The sequence below is a fragment of the Falco biarmicus genome, chromosome 2 (genome assembly GCF_023638135.1).
Source record: "Falco biarmicus isolate bFalBia1 chromosome 2, bFalBia1.pri, whole genome shotgun sequence".
NCBI lineage: Eukaryota > Metazoa > Chordata > Aves > Falconiformes > Falconidae > Falco > Falco biarmicus.
Window position 1 is genome coordinate 118,983,676 of NC_079289.1, and position 13,083 is coordinate 118,996,758.

Below are 13,083 nucleotides of genomic sequence, written 5' to 3' on the forward strand. Positions count from 1 at the left end.
GGTCCAGTGTTTAGAAAGCTGCAGCAACTGCTGTACATTTTTGGGTCGTGTTTGGCTCTTGTGAAACTTGAAGAAGGTCACATCAGAAACTAGCATTCCTTTGGAGGGTCTGAGTGATTTTGACTCTGAAGCTTTAAGCAAAATTCAGGCAGTGCAAAGCTTGCTATAGATAAAGTTATAAATATTGATTTCCCTCTATTCTAGACAAATATTTGCACATATGCATAGCAGACGTGAGAATCAGTGTCTTTACAGTACAATGTACAGTATGAATTTTCTATAAGCATTAATTTTCTTTAGCTTTTTCGACATCGTCTCACCCTATAGGCTTTTTAAGGAACTACAGAGAACTCTGTCTGCCTTACTCGTGTTTACGGACTTTCTGCATAACAAGTGATGCTGCATAGGTCTGAAAAGCAAATGCCATTCAGAAAGCTTCCAGTGGCCTTTGACAAAAATCAAACTTGTCTGCTGCACTGAGCTGCAAACGTGTGATACATCACAGCTGATATTCTGAATGTTTTGCTTAATACTTGAGCAATCTGAGCCATCGAGTCATTAGCTATGACTTTGCCTTTCATTCAAAGGGAGTTGTACTATCAGAACAGGTTGTCTATCTCCCGTGCCCTGCCTGCACCTGCTACTGAGATACTCATTGTGATTTTTATTTATTTATTTATTTATTTATTTTACCTTAGCTGACCAGGGTGGAGAAAAGAAACGCAAGAAAGGGGCCTCTTTTCAAACGGTGTCCTCATTGCACAAGGTTTGTGTACTTTCTCCCCATCTGACAGTTTGAGTTAATAAATTGAGGTGGAATGTTAAGGATTGTCATGAACACAAAAAAATGGAAATCCAACAAGAGAATTTGATTTGAGCCTGGGCTATCGACCTTGAATGCGCTGTTCTTAAAACTGCATGTGGGAGGGGCCAGTACATCTTATCTTCTTGAAGCATTCAGGAGATTAGTGATATTTATTCTATTTGAGAAAGTATCATAAAATGTCATGAACAATGTTTATTACTTATTCCGTGGCTTATAGCTTCGTGCATGTCTTTGGAACAGGAACTGATTACAAGCAATCTGCAAGTCCCTATGAGATTCCTGTTTGTAAGTGGATCGTAGGGTTAGAGCAGTCATGGAAAACAAAGTTGAACGGAGTGGCAGATAGCTTCTTTTCCCCTAAGTAATTCCCTGCTAATGGTGTGTGCTCCTGGTGGAAGCTGTTGTTAGGATCATGCCTGGGGAAAAATGGGGCCCGTAAATTTGCCATGAGCATCATTTCATATGGGTAACACTGAGGAAGCTGTAATGCAGGGGAAGGAATTGGTCACCTCCCACTAGTCAGGTCATTCTATCCTGTTTGGAAGTGCTCCTCATGAAGGGAAATCAAGGGGAATGGAGACCTGTGTCTTACTAGCTGAAGAAGTGTAAAGATAGCTGAAGGACCCCTCAGACAGTAATTTCATCTAATGCCAGCCCACAAGGAGCTGCCAAGTACCCAGCTCACGGTGTCTCATTTACCATCCTGGCTGGCGTACGAGACATTTTCAGTTTGAACAGTTGAGCTGATGGCATTATATTCCACCTCTGATGGTCTCCCTTTTCTGCTTACTAGACAAAACTCTTCCCGCAGAGCTTGGTGATCACTGGTAGGCACTGACTGATTGGCTTCTTCAAGCTAGCCTGCTGCCTGCCGGGGAGATGTCTGGTTAAGATCAATAAAGGGAATATGTTTGGCCAGGAGGATAAAACCCTAGCTTTCATGAGGAACAGGTGGGTCGGGCGAGAGCTGTCCTCACTGAGTGGGGATGTGACGAGGCAAAATGCAGTTGGCTTTCCGGACATGCTCCGCAGGGTGATGCTGCATCTCGCTCGCTGTTCATCTTGTTTCTGACACTTCAGGGGTTGTAAGCAAAATATGTGCCTTCTTAAGACCTTTCATAAAACCCATGTGGATTCCTATAATAAGGTAAATTTGTACTTTGGTTTATTTGAACACATTTCTCTGTAATAATTTTGGTAAGCTTATGATTTTTTTGGAGACTATTTAAAAAGATGACCTTAATAATCTTAACAACCAACAAACCAAAGAAATAAATGACTGGAATTCCAGTAGACCACTAAAGCTAATTGTGTTTTTAATATGTCTGTTCTAGGAAAATTTAAATAAGCTGATGACTAACCTAAAATCTACAGCCCCTCACTTTGTACGATGCATTATCCCCAATGAATCAAAAACTCCAGGTATGGAAAACACAACGGTCTTAAAATTTTAGTATATTTGAACTATGTCATTCCAATACTTACTTCCAAGTCACCAGATCGTACTTTAATACTGTCTGTGTTGTTCACCTTATCCGGTGGTGTTGCTCCATCAGGAGATGACTCATATTTTGCAGTACCCTCGGTGAAATGGCATTTAAGCCCTGTGGAGAAGCTTCATTTAATTTAGCCTCGTTTTTCCCCTGTAGGTGAAATGGATGCTTTCCTTGTCCTGCACCAGCTCCGCTGTAATGGTGTCCTGGAAGGCATCCGCATTTGCCGTAAGGGTTTCCCAAACAGGGTGCTTTATGCTGACTTTAAACAAAGGTAATGCAGAGCTGCGTTGTCTCCTGTCCTAATGCATCAGTCAAAATAAGCTAAGCATGCCCTCTCAGTTTTTATTCGAGGTATTTTATTCCATTCAAGTTTATTCCCCATTCAGTTTCCCTGAACATGGAGGCAGAATTCTGCTCTTATTGTGTCTCTGTAGACGCAAAGTAGGAAATCACCCTAGGTGACTTTTTTATTTTATTTTTATTTTTGGTTTGTTTTGGGGGAGGGGGAGGGGAGGGGGAAAAGCAGAATCTAGGCCAGTTTTACTCAATGCTCATCTGTTATTAACAGGTACCGCATTCTGAATCCAGGCGCGATCCCAGAGGATAAGTTTGTGGATAGCAGAAAAGCTGCTGAAAAACTGCTGGCATCTTTAGATGTTGACCATAACCAATATCGTTTCGGACACACCAAGGTAACCCGAAAAGACCACTGTGCTTATGTAAAAAGAAAACTGATGGATCTAGTATCTAACTTGCAGAATAGGACATTATGCCATTTCTGGTGGAGGCAATTAATGAAGGGTTAATAATACAAGGAACCAGTAATATAGCAGCAGAGCAATATTAATTTTTAAGCTGTGCCAGAGGAATTTTCTCTCTCCGGCTCCAGCTCCCACAAAGCTTTTATCACAGCAACACCACAAGTAGCCACAGCAGCAGCTGATGCTCCATACCCCGCAGTACAACAGTAGCTTATTTAATATAGTACAGGTACACTCAAACATAGGCGGACCACAAGATCAGCTGCAGCTTTTGAAATGAGGCCATGTGCAATTACGACACGATTGCATTAGCAGGGATCTCTGGGAGCAGGGAGCTGTGGTTCGGCTGACCTGCTCTGAACCCTGCCACAGCTGAAAAGTACTGTGGCAACAAAATAGTTTGGTCTCTTCAAACCCAGGGAGATGAGACCCGGTTTTAAAACAACTTCGGAACTGATGCAAGCAGTATTTGTCCCTCCATACTCTTTTACTTTATAATGTGTCTATGAAAATACCTTTCCAAACCATTTCAGTAAGGTCTATGTGACTCTGGAATAAAATCATTTGTTATGGTGAAATGACATCTGTGCATGTACCAGGTCTTCTTCAAGGCTGGTCTCTTGGGTCATCTAGAAGAAATGAGGGATGAGAGACTTGCGAAAATCTTAACAATGATCCAGGCAAGAGCACGTGGCAGACTGATGCGGATTGAGTTTCAGAAGATTGTGGAACGCAGGTATGAAGGCACATCCTTAACTCTGAGCAGATAATAGCCGTTACCATTTCATTATGTGTTGAATAGAGCCATTCTTACAGTCCTTAAGGCTATAGGTAACTCTAAATTAAAGGTTTAAGGTGGATGTATGATGAAAACAGTAGCAACTGTATATTAGTTTCCTGCAGCTCTGGTAAAAATCAGATTTGGAAATTTTTTGTGTCCCTGAAACCCAAGAGATAGGAAGGAACTTTCTTGTATATCTTGGGACCTAGTACAAGTTCCTAACATTACTGAGACCAAACCTGTAAAACTGACTGAGAATGAAAAAAAAAATCTCACTTTCTCAATTCAGGCTAAGCCTTAGGGAATCTTGTTTGTTTCCTTCTTAAACCAGGGACGCTCTTCTTGTAATTCAGTGGAACATCCGCGCTTTCATGGCTGTGAAGAACTGGCCCTGGATGAAGCTGTTCTTTAAGATCAAACCTCTTCTGAAGTCTGCAGAAACTGAAAAGGAGATGGCCAATATGAAGGAAGAGTTCTTGAAACTGAAGGAGGCCTTGGAAAAATCTGAAGCCAGAAGAAAGGAACTTGAAGAAAAGCAAGTCTCTTTAGTTCAGGAAAAAAATGATTTGCTTCTTCAGCTCCAGGCTGTGAGTAAACACATATATTCATATATTCATTAGATGTTCTTTGAAGCTCAAAGCCTTACAGGCCAGAGTGTTAGTGCAATTCAACTAAAATAAGCTCTCGGCCTTGTCAGAGTCTTGCTAAAAATCAGAACAGACAGAAATTCTCATGTTCTAGCATATAACCAGGTGGGCCAGCAGTGCAATTCTTAGTAGGTTCTGCCCGAGGCAATGTCCCTGGCAGTTCGATATGGGAGTAGTCTTATGTGTGATCAGCCACGCTCCTCACTGTCTCATCCTGCTCCGTTAATTACCTGTTGGTCTCGTCTTCCGAAATCAGGAGTAGGAAATTTTCCTTACGCTGCTCTGCAGCTTTGGATCAGGCCCCGTGGCCACCTCCAGGGTCGGTGACAAGTGAGGAAGAAAAAAGGCCAGGCAGTCATTGCTGTCCTCTCCTTGTGCCCCACCAGGAGCAAGACACTCTGGCAGATGCTGAGGAACGATGCGACTTGTTGATTAAATCAAAGATTCAGCTGGAGGCCAAAGTCAAAGAACTGACGGAGCGGGTTGAGGACGAGGAAGAAATGAACTCTGAGCTGACTTCAAAGAAGAGAAAACTGGAAGATGAGTGCTCTGAGCTCAAGAAGGATATTGATGATCTTGAAATAACGCTTGCAAAAGTAGAGAAAGAGAAGCATGCTACTGAGAACAAGGTACCTTTAGGACTTTGATGTGTCTTCAAAAGAGGTTGGGCATGGGTTACCTTTGTGACAGGAGCTGCTGGTCTTCTGATGGCTTCACACTGTCTGTTACTCAGGCCGTGCTGAAGGATCTGTACATACAGTTATTTGACCTTGCGAGGGAAAAAGTGTTAACTCTGAGCCTAAGTTTCCCTTTTTCTGAACCGAGTTTTGCTACAGTTCAGCTAAAGAATTATGTCTAGTTCAGGCATTTTTAAGTAAAGAGGTTTTTGCCGTAACCATGAGTTCCTCCAGCTTTTCATCTTAAAACCCATAGATGTAAGGCTGGTCTCCTGCCAGAATCAGAAGCTCGAGTCTACCATGAGAGTGACGCTGAAAAGAATTTAGTATATTTGAAAGTACTAAACCCACAGTGAGAACTGGCACACGTTGGCTCCCTTGATGGCAATTTCACTCAAAAAGCCACAAGGGGCTGGGGGTCAGAGAGGTCCCTTCCCTTCCACTGCCCTCTTGTGTACCAGTTCAGTATGGTTGTTTGGGCCAGGTGATGATGCTCCCTTTCTTCAGAGTCTTAGAAATACCTCTCCCTCTCTCACACAGGTCAAAAATCTGACAGAAGAAATGGCGACTCTTGATGAGAATATCAGCAAGCTTACCAAGGAGAAAAAGTCCTTGCAGGAAGCTCATCAGCAGGTTCTGGATGACCTGCAAGCAGAGGAGGACAAGGTCAACACACTGAGCAAAGCTAAAGTGAAACTGGAACAGCAAGTGGATGATGTAAGCTGGCTCTGCCTTCATGTCCCCCAGGCTTGTTTGTCCACCACTTAGAGCCTGAAATGAGTCTGAAATGTTGCAAAACCTTGAAATGTATTCCCGTCCTTTTAGAAACGGTCGAGGGTTTAGAAATGGAGTCCTTGTACTGTCTGTAAAAGGTATAATCAGGAACGCTATAAAAACTCATCTGTGCAGTTCAGCCTTTGAAAGGAGTGCGATAACGAGGGAGAATCCACTCCGTTTGCTTTTGCCATTTATCTGGCATGAAGTCAAACAGAATTTTGCTAATAAGAGAACTGCAATGCTTGCACAAATGTAAAGCATGGACAAACCCTTATGTTACATTTCTTTAGCCCGTATGCCCACTGGCTGTGAGAAAACCAAACATGTAACAGGATGCTTGTACTTACGTACTTCTGGTTTGCAACGTGCTAGAGCTCAGCACAAAACTGGGCTCAGCGTACATCTGGCTGTTGCAAACCATCTGTGTTCAATGTATTTAATAAGTAACTTTGCTCCTAAAGCTCGAGGGCTCACTTGAACAAGAGAAGAAAGTGAGGATGGATCTAGAAAGGGCAAAACGCAAACTGGAAGGGGATTTGAAGCTGACCCAGGAAAGTGTAATGGACTTGGAGAACGATAAGCTGCAGATGGAAGAAAAGCTAAAAAAGTAAGAGTGATTCTGTTGTACAAAGTAAAGCGGCACAGTTATCTCTGTTATTTTGGTGCCTTCAAGTGTGTCATCCTGCTTTGATGGCAGCTAAAAGAAAATTCCATGGCGAGACAGTGTATAGCCAAGGAGGGAGGGAAAATCACTCTTCCTTGTGCACAGTAGAACATTAGAATTCATTATAGTTGCCAGCATTTTTAAAAAAAAAAAGTTTTTTGTGTTTTTTGTTACTTAGAGGAGAAAGCTGGAGGAAGTCTCTAAAAAGTTGTTCATCCTAACTAGCTATGATGGTATTGTTGAAAGATCTGACTCTGAAATATGTTTTTCCTTTGAGTCTGAAAAGAATGTCACTTTTGTATGACATGAAGAACCAGAAATACTATTGCACAAATGCATGCAGAGTCTTGACTTGGAAACTGCTGCTCAGGAGGAGATGCGTTTTCATGCAATTCACAATACATGAGGATTGCTTTCATTTTTCAATACATTAGAAGTTTTATTGAACAATTCTTTTTAAATTACAAAAGTCAAACTTGAAGCTACAGGCAAAATGGTCACAGTAGGATTCTCCTTTCCGTGGCAGGAAAGAATTTGAAATGAGCCAGCTGAATTCCAAGATAGAAGATGAACAAGCTGTAGTGATGCAGCTGCAGAAGAAGATCAAGGAGCTTCAGGTCAGCTTGCTTCTTTCTCATGCATTTTAGGAGTTTTTCTTTGTGCCTCGCTGAAGGGCTTTGCAGAGAGTTTTCAGCTCTGCTTTGAGACCCGAAGCATTGCAACTCTGTAGCTTCCCAGACTGATCCCTTTTCCCCTCAGGATGCTCGCTCTTATAGTGTTTCCTTCCCAGCAGCAGGACATATGACCACAGAATGCTGGTGATTTCAGGCTCTGGTGTTTTGCTTTAAGCAAAATACTTTTTTTTTTATTCAAGCAAATAATATTGTTCCAAAGCGTGGAGCTGTGGGTGGATGCTGGGGAGGAGTTCAGCAGTGATAAGCATGGATTTGAAATCTAGGGGAAGGGTGGGCTCAAATGCATGGGAAGTTTTCAACAGAAATGAAAAGGCCAAAGAAAGTCAGCACAGCTCAAACAAGATGTCTTGATCCAAAATACCAGTTCTGCTTTTTTGTAAATAAAGAATGTTTGCGTAACCTGGATGTGGAGCATAGATTGGTCAAAATAACTGTTTCATAAAAAAGACTGGTCCCAACGAATATTTGTGCAATGCTACGCACTGCTGTATTTGAAACCCTGCCTTAACGCTCCTAGAGGGAAGTTACTTCAGTCACAGAGCTCTAAAAATGGGAACAAATTGTCCCTTTCAATGACAATTTGATGCTGCCACTCCTGCTGTCAAGTAACCTCTCTCATGGACTTCGGCCGAATGTCAAATACGTTGGTATAAGGTCAACACATTTGACCTAACTGTCTTGAACTAGAGCTTGTAGAGCAATCTACTGTGAGAAAAATGTGACTCATCATCCATACTCTACCTCAAGATCTGATTTACTGACACAAATGGGCAAGTCCTTTAATTGCTGTGCTTCTACCTGTGTTGTAAAGTACAGGCTGGAAGAGGGTTTAACAATTCGTAAAGTGCTTCATGGTCTTGTGATGGGAATCCTCATGAAGGTGAGCCAAAGGTGCTTGTGTCTCTTTGGTAGGCTCGTATAGAAGAACTGGAAGAGGAGCTGGAAGCAGAAAGAGCTGCTCGAGCCAAGGTGGAAAAGCAGAGATCAGATCTGGCCCGAGAGCTGGAGGAGCTGAGCGAGCGGCTTGAGGAGGCTGGGGGTGCCACGGCTGCCCAGCTGGAGATGAACAAGAAACGTGAGGCAGAGTTCCTGAAGCTGCGGCGGGACCTCGAGGAGGCCACGCTGCACTACGAAGCCACAGCCGCCACGCTGAGGAAGAAGCACGCAGACAGTGTGGCGGAGATGGGGGAGCAGCTGGACAACCTGCAGCGGGTCAAGCAGAAACTGGAAAAGGAGAAAAGTGAGCTGAAGATGGAAGTGGATGATCTGTCATCCAACATGGAGCAGATGGTCAAGGGAAAAGTAAGTGTCCTGAGGCTTCCCAAATCCCCAGAGGTCATGAGTAGCTAAGGCTGGGTGAAGGTCTCCCAGGACACCCGGTGGGGCTGGAGTGTTTTAGAAGGTCAGAGGGTGCCTAGGTGCACAGTGTCCCCCGCTTCCCCTGCTGGTGGTGTAACCCTTCTTACCTGGAGATGGGACAGCAATTAAGATGCCCTGTCTAAGACACATAGTCTAAAACACCCAGTCCCAGGCATATTGTTTATGCATACATCTCAGAGCAAAAACTGTGTCCCTTAAATCACGCTCGCCCAGGCTGGTGATGACTGGGGCGATGCTGTCCAAGGCAGGGTATCTCCCACCCTAAGCAGAGTCCTCTCAGCCCCTGCCCTTGCTTCACAGTTTTGACCCACATTAGCAAGAAGTGCAAAGCAAACGCTTGCACGACCACCAACTGTATTTTTACTTCCTATGGCTGAACTGGGGGGTTTGTTTCCTGGGTAGATAGTCTCGGTAGCTTTCAGAGCACTCTAAAGATTTCTTTCAGTGCAAGCAAAGAGAAGAAATTTCAGTATTCTGAGAGTTAGAAAACTGCCGTCAAACTCAATTTATGATAAGTGGCAATTAAAGCAGAATCAGTAGAGCAATTTTCATTGGAGGTGATTTTCCCATCTATCAGTTATGAGGAGGAGATGCCTGAACTTCTTAGGCATGTGATTGCTTCTGCAGTTCTGGCAGAGCCTTTTTACACACGTGCTGCCATGCAGAACGCAGTTCAGGGAAAACAGCTGGGGAAGGTGGTCTGACGGGGAGCCCCCTGGCCTGGGGATGCAGATACAGGGCTCCTGTTCCCTGCCCTGCTGCTGTGGTACTTGTGCCTTTGCTTTCTGCCATTTCTCTGAAAGATAAACAAAAAACCAGGTACGTTTGGATGGCTGGAGCTTCCAAACGGCTGCCTGGGGGCTACGGCTTGCTTTGCCTTTTCTCCTGATTCCCATTAGGCCAACGCAGAGAAACTCTGTCGCACTTACGAAGACCATCTGAATGAGACAAAAACGAAACTGGACGAAATGACTCGCCTCATGAATGACCTCACTACCCAGAAGACAAAGCTCCAGAGTGAGAACGGTATGTGCGTGTTCTGCCCGGACTGACCGTGTCCCAGTAATTCACCATGTGTGTGTCACCACTGCGTCCGTGTGGTGTATTGTGCAACGGCAGCTGCTCTGGAGGTGGCTGGATTAGGACTGCTGAATGGGGCAGTAGCTTTGTGCCTGTCTTCAATATCTTTATAGCCTTGGTGGGGGGACCTTGCCGTGGACCAGATTTCAAAAAACTCGCTATAACCATATTTACCAGCACACTGTGATACCATCTCATGAGCGGAAATGGATGTGTTGGCTAGGTACCCAGCTTCAGGAACAAGGGCATGTGCACTTATCTTGCAGTGTCAGAGGGAAGACGAAGGAGCTGGAATACTGTCTGTGTAAATACCGTCTGCCTCAGCATGACCTTGGGCGTTTGCATTCTAGAAGATGCTCACATCCAACCCAGAACACCACATCTCCTCTAAGTGCTCTCTTCCTTTTTAGCCAGAGCAGTACTATTCAATCTCTGCATCCTCATCAGATACCACTGTTCTGTGTGTTTACAAAGACATATTTTTCATGTCCTGTGTGTTTTCTAGTGAGTTCTGTGTTCTCTATAAGGCTGTTGTTTCCACCCCGCAGCAATGCCCTTGTGATAAATTACGTTTTCCTTATGTTTCCCTCTGCTCCATACGCTGGTGGTTGTGAAGTTCTCAGGGTGCTTTGCAATCTTCTGAAAAGAAGTCTGTGGAAAAAAAATGTAAAGTAGTGAAAAAAAGTCTAAACAAACCCAGCCACAACTGCCTGTGAAAGTAAGCATCAGTCTAGTCTGATCCACGAGCTGAACTAAAATTAATGAATCAAGGTATTTGCAGTATGAAAAAAAAAAAAAAAAACCAACAAACCCCCCCCCCCAAAAAAAAACCCAATCAAATGCCACGAAAAAAAAAATCCCAAACCAACCAACCAAAAAACCTAAGGAAAATGATCCTGGTGAAGCATCTGATGGTTACAACATTGGACAAAGCTTTGCAAAAGGTCAGCACTGATAGCTCTTTTCCTCAGCAGAATGGGTCAGGTGGGACTTTGATTTTGGCTGGGACTTTGCCATTTCATCATCTTACAGGGGTTGGTTTCTTTGTTAAATCCTGTGGCAGGTGAATTTATAAGACAACTCGAAGAGAAGGAGTCACTGATAAGTCAGCTGTCCCGTGGGAAAACATCATTTACACAACAGATTGAAGAACTTAAGAGACAGCTGGAAGAGGAAACCAAGGTAATGCTTTGACTGTGTCCCACTCACTGAAATGGAATAAGGAAAACTGTTTATGTTCGTTTGTAGCCTGGATAAAAGCTAAAATGAGACGTAAGAGTGAGAATGCTTGCTGGTAATTGTACTGATATAAGTTCCAGCCCTTGACTGAGGCAAGTCACAAGAGAAGAGTTCGGGAAAATAATCGTCATTCATAATTGTTAAATAAAACCTACCCAGTAGGATAGCCAAAATTTCACATCCTGCATTTTAAAAGGCTGGATGCTTCTCCAAAGGTCTTGATAGCCTCTCAGTGTGTCACCAGTTAGGGATGACTTCAAATACTCCTTACCTCACTTGACCTGGACTGTCAAGCTCAGAGGCAAAAAATGAGTAAAAGGCTTAAGCCTCCATTGGAATTCCTAGGGGCTGTTAGTTTGGTTTTGCTGTAGGTAACTCTGCAATGCTGTGACCTTCCTATCCCTGCAGTCCAAAAACGCCCTGGCTCATGCCCTGCAAGCGGCCAGGCATGACTGTGATCTCTTGCGGGAGCAGTATGAGGAGGAGCAGGAAGCCAAGGCAGAGCTGCAGCGGGCTCTCTCCAAGGGAAACGCCGAAGTGGCACAGTGGAGAACAAAGTATGAGACTGATGCCATTCAGAGAACCGAGGAGCTGGAAGATGCCAAGTGAGTGAGTTACTTGGGCTTCATCGTGCCCTTGGCTGGCAGGACTGTGCTCCCAGGACTTGTTGTAGCACTAAGGGAACCTGGCTGGGAACATCCCTCTGGCTCATTGCTGTCATCTGTGGCTGTCCTGCTCATTTCATTGCTTGAGCAGGTCAAGGATTCTGCTGAGTCCTTGTCCATGGGGCAGTGGGTGTAGGTACTGGGGTTTAGTTAAGAACTAACTAGATTAGGTTACCCTACTTGGTTATCTGTCACGCTCACTTGCTTTGCCCCAGCCCAGTGCTGTGTTCCCTCGGTCCTGACTTCCCTTCGCAGCGGGGAGGTGACGGCTGCCCTGGGAAGGCAGGGCAGAAAGTTGTGTTGGCTTGTGCTGTGCAGTCACTCCCAGTCTTGGACATGATGGAACAAGGTCTCTGAGCACCTCCTGCATCAGCCTCCACACATCTGATCTGCATCATCCTCACCCACCTCCGTTATATTTTCTCTGCCTAGTATCTTCACATTCTTCTTTCCAGGACCTCCTTCCTTTCCAGGATCTCTCTTTGCCATGACTCCCAGCCTCCTGTTTTCCCAGTCTAAACAGTCTATGAACAAAAGCCTAGGGTATGGCCAGCCTCCTGATTGGTGGTTCTGTCTCATATCTCTTAATTGCAGAACATGACACTTACATTTAGACCAGGTCTTATCAAAACTTAAAACCAGCCCATACTGGTTACAGCTAACAAGTGGCAAGCTGCTGCTGGAGAGTTCAAAAGTTCAATTTCAAATATTCACACTCACGCACACATGCACAAAATTATCTGCCACATGTCAGCATTCATAATTCAAGCTGTTTTTTTGCCTGTCATAGACCCTTCTCTCTAGAGGCTTGATTTCTCCCTCTCTTTCCCTTGCCCCTCCAATTTTCCTTTCCAAAATTGATTTATTGAGATACTGCTTTGGTGTCAGTTTTTCTGGGTAACATGGCAATGTTATCAGTCATTTCACTGTCTCTTCCAACCTGATAGGAAGAAGCTTGCCGCTCGCCTACAAGAAGCTGAGGAAGCAATCGAAGCGGCTAATGCCAAGTGCTCTTCTCTGGAAAAGACAAAGCACAGGCTGCAGAATGAGCTGGAAGACATGATGATTGACCTGGAGAAGGCCAACTCGGCAGCTGCCTCCTTGGACAAGAAGCAGCGCGGGTTTGACAAGATCATCAGTGACTGGAAGCAGAAGTATGAAGAGTCACAGGCTGAGCTGGAGGCTTCCCAGAAGGAAGCCCGTGGCCTCAGCACTGAGCTGTTCAAGCTGAAGAATGCCTACGAGGAGACGCTGGACCATCTGGAGACCCTGAAAAGGGAAAACAAGAACCTCCAAGGTAGGTTTTGTTCAAGCCCCGTGTCCAGTGCGAGACCAACACCAGTGGGCGGCTGGAGGGATGCAGGTGTCCCATAGCAGCGGTGGGGAAAGGTGTTT

General features: G+C 44.5%; 1 protein-coding gene across 1 annotated transcript in view; it reads left to right on the forward strand.

Annotated features, from left to right (window-relative positions):
• MYH15 (myosin heavy chain 15) overlaps nt 1–13,083 on the forward strand; it is a 69,844-nt gene that overhangs the window by 43,900 nt on the left and 12,861 nt on the right. Inside the window, exons 24-38 of the mRNA XM_056327465.1 lie at nt 699–766; nt 2,161–2,248; nt 2,476–2,593; nt 2,891–3,014; nt 3,683–3,819; nt 4,196–4,451; nt 4,898–5,140; nt 5,729–5,905; nt 6,427–6,572; nt 7,156–7,246; nt 8,237–8,626; nt 9,604–9,730; nt 10,848–10,966; nt 11,432–11,628; nt 12,636–12,985. Coding sequence (XP_056183440.1) covers nt 699–766; nt 2,161–2,248; nt 2,476–2,593; nt 2,891–3,014; nt 3,683–3,819; nt 4,196–4,451; nt 4,898–5,140; nt 5,729–5,905; nt 6,427–6,572; nt 7,156–7,246; nt 8,237–8,626; nt 9,604–9,730; nt 10,848–10,966; nt 11,432–11,628; nt 12,636–12,985 — 2,631 coding nt within the window. The remainder of the gene's footprint in view (nt 1–698; nt 767–2,160; nt 2,249–2,475; nt 2,594–2,890; nt 3,015–3,682; nt 3,820–4,195; nt 4,452–4,897; nt 5,141–5,728; nt 5,906–6,426; nt 6,573–7,155; nt 7,247–8,236; nt 8,627–9,603; nt 9,731–10,847; nt 10,967–11,431; nt 11,629–12,635; nt 12,986–13,083) is intronic.